This window comes from Gadus morhua, chromosome 12 (genome assembly GCF_902167405.1).
Source record: "Gadus morhua chromosome 12, gadMor3.0, whole genome shotgun sequence".
Lineage (NCBI taxonomy): Eukaryota > Metazoa > Chordata > Actinopteri > Gadiformes > Gadidae > Gadus > Gadus morhua.
The window spans coordinates 21,681,966-21,691,965 of record NC_044059.1 but is presented as its reverse complement, the minus strand read 5'-3'; the positions used below and the strand labels follow the sequence as shown (position 1 = coordinate 21,691,965).

At 43.4% G+C, this 10,000-nt stretch overlaps 1 protein-coding gene across 11 annotated transcripts in view; it reads right to left on the bottom strand.

The window, feature by feature from the left end:
- The window catches only part of mcf2l2 (MCF.2 cell line derived transforming sequence-like 2), a 105,465-nt gene that overhangs the window by 88,090 nt on the left and 7,375 nt on the right, over positions 1 to 10,000 (bottom strand). Inside the window, exon 1 of one of the 11 annotated variants that reach the window (XM_030373108.1) lies at positions 6,193 to 6,389. The exons of the other annotated variants lie outside the window; for them this stretch is intronic. Coding sequence (XP_030228968.1) covers positions 6,193 to 6,208 — 16 coding nt within the window. The 5' untranslated portion in view covers positions 6,209 to 6,389. Of the gene's footprint in view, positions 1 to 6,192; positions 6,390 to 10,000 lie in introns of those variants that run through there. 11 annotated transcript variants of the gene reach the window in all.

Below are 10,000 nucleotides of genomic sequence, written 5' to 3'. Positions count from 1 at the left end.
GCGTCTATTGCTGCGGCGGCGTCTATTGCTGCAGCGGCGTCTATTGCTGCAGCGGCGTCTATTGCTGCAGCGGCGTCTCTCGCTGCAGCGGCGTCTCTCGCGGCGGCGGCGTCTCTCGCCAGCGGCGGCCGGACGGACCTTGGGTCCGTCCGGACCGAGGTTTAAGGGGCGGGACGCCACAGTGTGTATGCGTAACTGAGTTGGTGTGTGTCTGTGTGTGTTTGTGTGTGTGTGTATGTGTGTGTGTGTGTGTGTGTGTGTGTGTGTGTGTGTGTGTGTGTGTGTGTGTGTGTGTGTGTGTGTGTGTGTGTATGTGCGGGTGTGTGTGTGTGTGGGTGTGTGTGGGCAAAGAAATATTAGTACACACACCAATCTCAATAAATGTTAAACCAGTTTCATCATTTTGTCATAGAATCGAACACTCACTTCCTTGAAGAAAGAGAGAACTTTAGTATGTTATACGATCATTTAACATAGAACATTATTCGGGCATGGACAAAATTGGTCCCCTCTGTGAATGAACAAAGCTGTTCTTTCATTAAGGTCCTCTCTCTCACATTCCCCTAGTAATGTCTATTTTATTGCCATTCTGTTCTATTCTGGTGTCTTCTCTCCTTTTCCATGAACTCTAATCACGTGCAAACCTAAATCCAGTTATAGAAACCTCAACAACCACAGACAATCATCGTTGGTGATTATGCTCTGTGGAAGCAATTTACAAGCTTCAGCTAAAGAAAGGTGTATCGTAGCTGAAAGGACCATTAGTGTTTAAAACAAATGTAAAAGCTTTAACTCCAGACTAAGAGCTCAGAGAGTTTCATGTGTTAAATGTTGTGGTATAAATATAAATATTTACAGTTTATAGTTATTTTCTTTACAAGGTAAAGAAAAGAAAATCTACCAATATATGTGTCTGTGATAAAGGAAAACAACATTCATTGTGTAGACACAATGAATGCATTACAACTATAAGAATATACACTTTCTAGAGAAAATAGCAGCACTTCGACAAATATTCTTGTCAAAGCCCGACAAAACAAATTCTCAAAATTCAGTTAACTTGATTAGTAAGTAGTAGTTGTAGTAGTAGTAAGTATTTTTTTTTTCAATAACCGAATTAGAAACCGAATTAGAAAGAAAAAATAAACTAAACAATGCACAGATCTTATATGGCAGCAACTACAATACAAGTCTGTTGATAATGGAACGGACACAACTTTGGAGGTCAATTCAACAAAGCAGCAATAGGGAGGAGAGAAAAAGGCGGTCAGTGCGTCCAACAGGACTATGCTGTTGTTTATGTGGTGCAACATGTGACCGATATACACCGAAGACTACAAGCCCTGATAATCTCATGACCAGCGCTTGCAGCGATCTCTGTCCCTGAAAGCCGCAGTGAGTCACACACAAACTCATGCACAAGCAAGCACACACACATGCACACACAAGCACAAATAAAACAGCACTATAAGCAATACACATCACAGTGTAGGACACATTTTTAGGAGATTACAACAATCAGATTAAAAGAGCTTCCCCAGTCTGTACTAAAATGATATTGAGACGAAATCTAGGTCGTTAATGAATGATTTCAAAACATTAAAGAGAAACACTTCTGTCACTTTGAGCTCATTCTGAAGCTGATTCAAAGTCGAAGGGCAAAATAGCTGAAGATTGGTCCATGTGAGGATATAGCAGTTACAATGATTGCAACCAACTGAATACCTTCCCTCACTTCTCCCGTTCCAATGAAGGAGAAGCTCCAGTGGCCTGTAATGATCTTTAAGGTCAGTTGTTATTACGGAAGGATTTCATCATCTAGGACAGCTTTAAGTAGCCAAGTGTCAAGTGAAGAGGTCCCTTGATAGATTTAAAATTATTTCCTTTTTTAGTCTGTAAGAATATCATAGCTTACAAATAAGATATTGGTTATGATTTAATATTAAATCCGTTTTTTCTAGTGTAAAAAAATAGCGGTGAAACATGAGGACCTTATTTTCATGGGATTATACGCTCATTTAAACCTACTTAAGAACATTATATTCCACTTCTGCCAAGTCCCTCTGCTAGATGCCACTAAATTGTACACACTGCACCTCTAATCCTAAATGCATAAACGGGTAATGACACCTCGATACGGCATTCAGAACAGACAGACACACGCACAGTAGCAACAAAAACAGCAACAACAACAACATCATAAACAGCTGGTGTTATTTTGGGTCTTGATGGTTTTTCACAGTCCAGAGGGGGGGAGAGGGGGAAGTTGGGAAGGACGGACAACTTCTCAGGAAGAAGGCGTCAGTGCTAGAGGACAATCAGAGGATGTGTAACAGCAGGAACATTTAAGCCACAGATAACAGGACTTGAGCGCTCTCTCTCTCTCTCTCTCTCTCTCTCTCTCTCTCTCTCTCTCTCTCTCTCTCTCTCTCTCTCTCTCTCTCTCTCTCTCTCTCTCTCTCTCTGACACACACAAGTATGGACAGATACTGCGTCAAGCCTTTGAAATGATTATGGAGCATATACCCATACATTCTGTACGTGGTAGTCATCACAAAACACTGCTCTACTAATCACAGCCTTCTTGAACTCAACAAAAGGTTTCAGCAAAGTTGTGATGGGAGTTAGATATTAGTATGGTGGGTGCATGCCTTACCCTGATTGCTCCTGACGAGCTGGCTGTCGCCCTGTGTGGTTGACTCCGCCTTCCGTGTGTGAATGTGTGAATGAAGTCACTTTGGATAAAAGCGTCATCAAAATCCCCTAAATGTAAATTTAAATGAAATAATGTCTTTCCCGTTAAAATAATTAAAGATAGCGAAAGAGGCCATGGGTGTCAAAAGTGGTGTGTATGTGTGTGTCTATTTATTTTTCTTGACCTTAACCTTAACCTTTGGGGGAGGAGGAGGGGGGGGGGGGGGGGTATAGTCAATGTTGGTGGCCTTACAGGAAGCCCAAACCCCCCCTGTGGGCAACACTCTGTTTTCACTTGTCACAGTGAAGGATTACCAGAATAATGGGGAGAAACCAAAACAAAGTCAAAGCTTCTGCATGTTAGGCTCACACTACGCTACATGCTATGCATACATGCCCTGGAAGCAGAATCACCATGCTACAATACCCTTGTAATAGCTGTAAGATTCCCTGCCTACATAAAGGACAAAATAATAAGCTGGAGGTGTTGAGAGCGTACTCCTCTGTATGCTGGTAGTGGTGATGGTGGTGGTGGTGGTGGTGACGGTGGTGGTGGTGGCAGACTCACAACACGCCCTCAGAAACCAGGAGTAGGATTCCATCTCAGCGGTGGAGATGTGCACGGTGGTGTAGGCGCACGCCAGCTGTCCACAGTACGAACACCGGGACGGCACGCACCGGTGGAGCAGCACTCCTTGATAATCCATCTTCACCTTATTCCCCTCTACACTTTACAGCTATCTCTCTCTATCCAGCTCTTCGCACATCTATCGCTCCATTTGACAGACAGACGGACAGACAGACAGATCGAAACACAGACACAAAAGATGGAAAGACAGCAGACGGATAAATAGTCTACTGATCTTTCAGAGTGCATCCATTTCGCTGACGTCCATTTTTCTCTGCTGCGGTCGTGCCCTCAACAACACACACATACACACACGCAGATAAACAAATTCAATAAACTAGTTTTTCCCTGTGCAGCATATCTACTGCGGTTACCGCATGCATCCCCACTGAGAACTAGCAAGGTGCCTCTCAACTCCACAGCCCTGTACTCCCACCACACACTCTCTTTTATCTCTCTCCCTCTGTCTCTCTATGTCTCTCTGTGTCCTTCTGTCTCTCTCTCTCTCTCTCATAGCCGTCCTAATCTTTGTACCTGCCAGACACCAAGCCTATTAGAGACATCCGATTATCCCCACACATCCCTATGCACACACACACACACACACACACACACACACACACACACACACACACACACACACACACACACACACACACACACTACACACACACACACACACACACACACACACACACACACACACACACTACACACACTACACACACACACACACACACACACACACACACACACACACACACACACACACACACACACACACACACACACACACACACACACAAACCTGACTCAGACAAGTGACTCATCTAGTTCAGCTTGTCTATATTACATGACCACCCGTATTTTTTGTTGATTTAGTTTCATTCTAACCTTATTCTATTTTGTTTGAGATATAGATGTGTCTACAGAATGGTCAATTTGAATTACAAATTCTCTCAAATTGCAAAATGCTGTTACTCTCTGTATTGGAACCATTTGGATTAACGGACCATTAACTGATAACAAGAGTTTTTACCAGTTAAATTGTGCCCGTAAGCTTGATTGTCTTTTACATATCCTCAACCTGTATACATTGTGTCAGACGGCAGAGGGAGTGAGGGGAGTGGTGTATCTGGCAACCTGTTGGCTAAACTCCCAAGCTTTAAATGGACTTCCTACCTATAACGATGCAAGCCTGAGGATCATTATGAAGGAGGCTACCCTATGGGAGAGCCAGAGCAAGGGCTAGCCAACTACAGACAGCAACTGTGGGACCTTCTGGGAGTACTGTGCCAATGCCGACGAGAGAGAGACTGATGGAAGTACCATTGGATTGAGCAGGGATATGGATTGTACCTTAACAGAGGAGGATGACCCTATTCCAACCCTGATGTTGTTTGTTTACACAGTAAATAAATCACCTTGACTGAACTGCTCTGTGTGTTGTGTGGTTTTATCGTTCAACTTGGTGGCGTGGAAACCCACACCCACTGGCAAGCTACAACATGTATATTATAATTTGTCTCCTGTAATAAAAAAACACCGTTTTTCAACCTGTTTTATGCATACCACTGGTGGGACACCATGGTACTGCAAGTAGTATGTGGGATTTTAGTCTTGACACATTTACAATAATCAAAAAATGCATAAAGAAAATTCGACATACATGTATCATAATATATTAAAATATTTAAATAAATGTAGCATTATGGCTTATTAATAAAAATGAATGGTGCTTTGTGTATTGCATCATATATTTCCATCGTAATGTTTTCCATTGAAGTTTTCACTTAATTTGTGTTTGCTAAATAAACACAATGGGAGCCTTAGCAGCATTGCTGTATTTTCATTTCTACTGTTCTCACTGGCAATGGCCTTCTTGCGGTAATATTTGTATTATGGGGGCACTGGCACTCTTTACTGCTGCCTGGGAGTCTATGTTTCCCCATTTCCCATTCACCATTTTGATATCAAGGACATGTTGACAATTAAGCAGTACACCTAAAGTAAAATGTTTTGGCTGGGGATGAAAGTATCGTCGTTAACAATCCAAATTCCTCAAAACGACTTTCATTCGAGCACATTATTCATGGCACAAAAGTGTTTCAAGTAGGGCCTTGAATCACTTAGCCAGTTACACAAGCACACTCTTATTTTAAGACCAACGCCAGACTATAAGGGAAGTAAGACATTCTGGTGGATTTGAAACCTGTATATGGGGTCTCATTCCACTGTTTGCCAACAGTCTGACACTTTCATATGATATCAGTCAGTCCAGCTCAGAGTAAATGACTGCATCAATCAATTCTTACAGCCTGAGAAAGAGGAACCAACATATCCTTCGGACATTGGTTATTCAAAATATGATATAACTGTCACTCACAAGGTAGGTAGGGAGGGAATACACCAAAACAGACATTGCGAAAATTTCAGCCTCTGCTTTGCTATGGCCAATGTGGTTTCTCAAACCTGCACAATTATCACATTCCTTCGGGTCTCACGTATCGGTTTAGCCATCCTGTGGTAGGTCACCGTCACAACTGGAAGGCCTCAAGTTCCAAAAGCCTCCTGAGCTGAAACAAGCTAATGACTTGTTCTACTCTATTGGCTCCCAGTTAGAGACACATATGCACAACCCTCTTAAACACACGTTACTGGACTGAGTTGCACAGAGCCGCTGCTTGGCAACCGCCCCTAGCTGTGTTACGGGGTCATGGGTTAAATTCTCAGATACAGACAAAATACTCTACATGTGAATAGAAGGATAACTTGCATATTGTGTTTGGAGCGATAAATAGTGAACTTTTCAAACAATCATTCCATGTAAATAAAAAGTAGAAGAAAAGAGATTAAATACTTTCACTTACACATTACAGATCCCATGGTGATGGTCTATTAGGTCCGACCCGGACCCGGGCAGATATTGTGCACAGTCACACGGGCCAAGCTGATCGCCCCCCCCTCAGCTTACAGGAACAGGGGCTCCAACATTCCTCCCATGCCTACGAGTACCACTCAAAAACACATAGCCATGGCCACTCTTGAGGCCACCGTGCTTCGATCCAACAGGGTCCACCCGGACTCAGTCTCAGTCCCGTCTCTCGACCACAGAGGACAAAACCCCTCCACAACGCCAGACGGGCTCCCGCAACCTGCACCCGGCCCCTCCCCCCTCCGGAGTTCCTGCCCCTTCCTCTCCTCCTACTCCCATCTCCCTCCTCCCTCTCGCCCCTTCTTTCCTCCCCTCCCCACCTCGCCCTGTGAAGTTCAACCACCACGGGCAGCTAAGGTTTGCATGCGGCTCATATGCATCTCTGACAATTATTGCCACATAAATAGGTTGGTCCTGGGAATGATTAATTGTTAATGAATAATTACTTTAAAATCATTGAATTTCGGTTACTTCTAGGCGTGAATCCAAAGTATATCAATACTTTAAAGAGCATTTATGATATAGAAAACCGTTACCATACAGCTGTTAGTTGTTAAGATGAAGTGCAAGTGTCTACTGGACACCTTTGAAGCACATGGCCATCCACACACACTCACACACACACACACACACACACACACACACACACACACACACACACACACACACACACACACACACACACACACACACACACACACACATACACACATGCATGCAAGCACACACAAACACACACACACATGCACACACACACACACACACACACACACACACACAGACAGATACACACATGCATGCAAGCAAGCACACACACACACACACACACACGTGCATGTGCACACGCACACACACACGCACACACACACACACACACACACACACACACACACACACACACACACACACACACACACACACAGACACACACACACACACACACACACACACACACACACACACACACACACACACACACACACACCTCTCATACCTTTCATTAAAGCATTCTGTCTTGCATTGTCTTTGTTTGTCACACACATGTTACAGGAATCTGTATTGGGTTTACTGGGTTAGCTGCTACACAATAGTTTCAGGTGCCGAATGTAGGTTAGGGTTCTAAAAAGTGTAATTTGTGTCATTTTCGAGATGAGATATGCTTGGATACAAGCTCACAAACTCCAAAAACGCACTCACATCCGGGAGTTATGGACAAGCTCTCAGTGGGTCATATTTCATTTTCTCTGAAGGAATATGAAAAGGGTGTATTTATTATCCATATGACAATACACACACACTTAGGTACACACACACAAAAACACAGACAACACACAGACACAGACACACACACAGACACAGACACATGCACACACAGATGCACACATACACACACACACACACACACACACACACACACACACACACACACACACACACACACACACACACACACACACACACACACACACACACACACACACACACACACACACCGACAGACAGACAGACAACAGACAGACAGACAGACAGACAGACAGACAGACAGACAGACAGACAGACAGACAGACACACACACACACACACACACACACACACACACACACACACACACACACACACACACACACACACACACACACACACACACACACACACACACACACACACACACACACACAAACATACACACACACATACATATCTCTCTCTTTTATCTGCCAACCCACACTTGCATACACAAGCAATGGCAGAATGCTCTCATTCAGCTGTGTCATGGATAGGGCTTGCAATAATATGCTTTGTTGTCTGATCTGACATTGCAAGGCTATTTCTCTCACATGTATGCAGTTTTGCCTGCGCAAATGACAGGGGGAACCATCCAAACAAGTATGCTATTGGAAAACTGGGTGAGGCTTTGTTACAAAAAAGCAATCTCCCAATGACCTTGTAACAGTATAGGTCCAGCCACACAGAGTGAGAATTCCACACTACACTGCTCCGGCCTGTTAAATGTATTAACACAGAAAAATACTCTGTCATCGAGGCCACTTTAAAGCAGCATTCGGAGAGTGTAGCCTTGCTAACAGCTGTTAATGACAGGCTTAGATATGAGTCACAGGAGGGATGGAAAAAAAGACATTCCATTACACTAAGTATTAAAAATGTTAAGCCTGAGGCAAAACTTGTTGGCATCCATGGAAGGCCGTCGGTTAAAGAAACCCCTGAGTAAATATGTATGGAAAATCACAGACTTCCTCTATTGATCCAAAACAGAGCTTGTCAGTGGTACAAACAGGGTGCTACGCAAACATTCTGGGTTAAGGGCGGCTTGAGCTTTGAGTATTAAAGTCAGGTGCAGGGAGGGGCCCTCAATGACATCACCAGCGGCAACACTTGTCAGCCACGGGGACAAACACATAAACAGGAACAAGGCCCAACCCCCTCTTGTTTTATAAAGACAATATATGTGGGATTGTGTCTGAATTGTTTTGGACAACGAGTATACTGTATACCTAATATTTTATTTACGTTCATTTACATGTATGTTCTCTGCCCTAGTAGACCTAGCAGCTATTGTTCAAGGTATAAACATCCCTCTCTCATCAACAGTCACAAATCTTGGTGTAAAAATGGACCCCCAACTCACTTTTGAATCGCATATCAACCACCTCTGCAAGACCTCCTTCTACCATCTCCGCAACAATTTAAAACTCCGCCCCATTCTCTCCCGCTCAGATTCCGAAAAAAACGAGTGCATGCCTTTATCTCCTCCAGACTGGACTACTGTGACGCACTACTCATCGGGATCCCTAGCAAGAGCCGGCAGGGACTCCAATACATACAAAACTCTGCAGCTAGGATCCTGATGAAAGTGCGCAAGCATGAGCACATTACCCCCATCCTCCACTCACTCCACTGGCTTCCGGGTTCCACCAGGATTGAGTACAAGGTTTCCCTCCTCAATCACCATGCATCCATGGACAAGCCCCCCCCTACCTCAAAGAACTTCTCATCTAACATAACACAACACGCTCCCTCCACTCCACTCACTCTAACCTCCTCCACATACCCAGAACCAAACTTAGGACCATGGGAGATAGGGCCTTCAGTGCTGCCGCCCCACGCCTGTGGAATGCCCTCCCTGACACCTTGAGGGCACCACAATCCACTGATTGTTTTAAAAAGGTCTTAAAACATTTATTTTTAAGAAAACCTTTGGCTCCCATTCTCAGATGTTTTTAAACCCCTTTTTATTTGTGTTTAAAAATATATATATAAATATTGAACCACACTGCTTTTAACCTGTAGCCCTTTGAGATCTTCGGATGAAAAGGGCACTATAAACAAAATGTATTATTATTATTATTATTATTATTATTATTATTATTATTATTATTCTATAAATACTAAATAAAGATGGAAGAAAAATGTAAAGGGAGAAATGCTCAGCATAGAGATTTGTTCCGTAATGATCTAAGCAAAGTCTGAATTGTTAATGTATGGTATGCTGCCATAAGTGGCTGGCTAATAGGAACAGTTGTTAGTGGATTTATGGTTCATCATTATGTTCAGCCATAGAATAACTCATCCCTCCTATTTGTGTTGTCTATAGAAACGGCCAAACTGCAACAGTCATACATTTTTAATCAGACCTTCTGGAATATAATGTAGCACGTACTCAGTATCTCTCATCCCTACCCTCTCTTTCTAAAACTCACACACGACACACACACACACACACA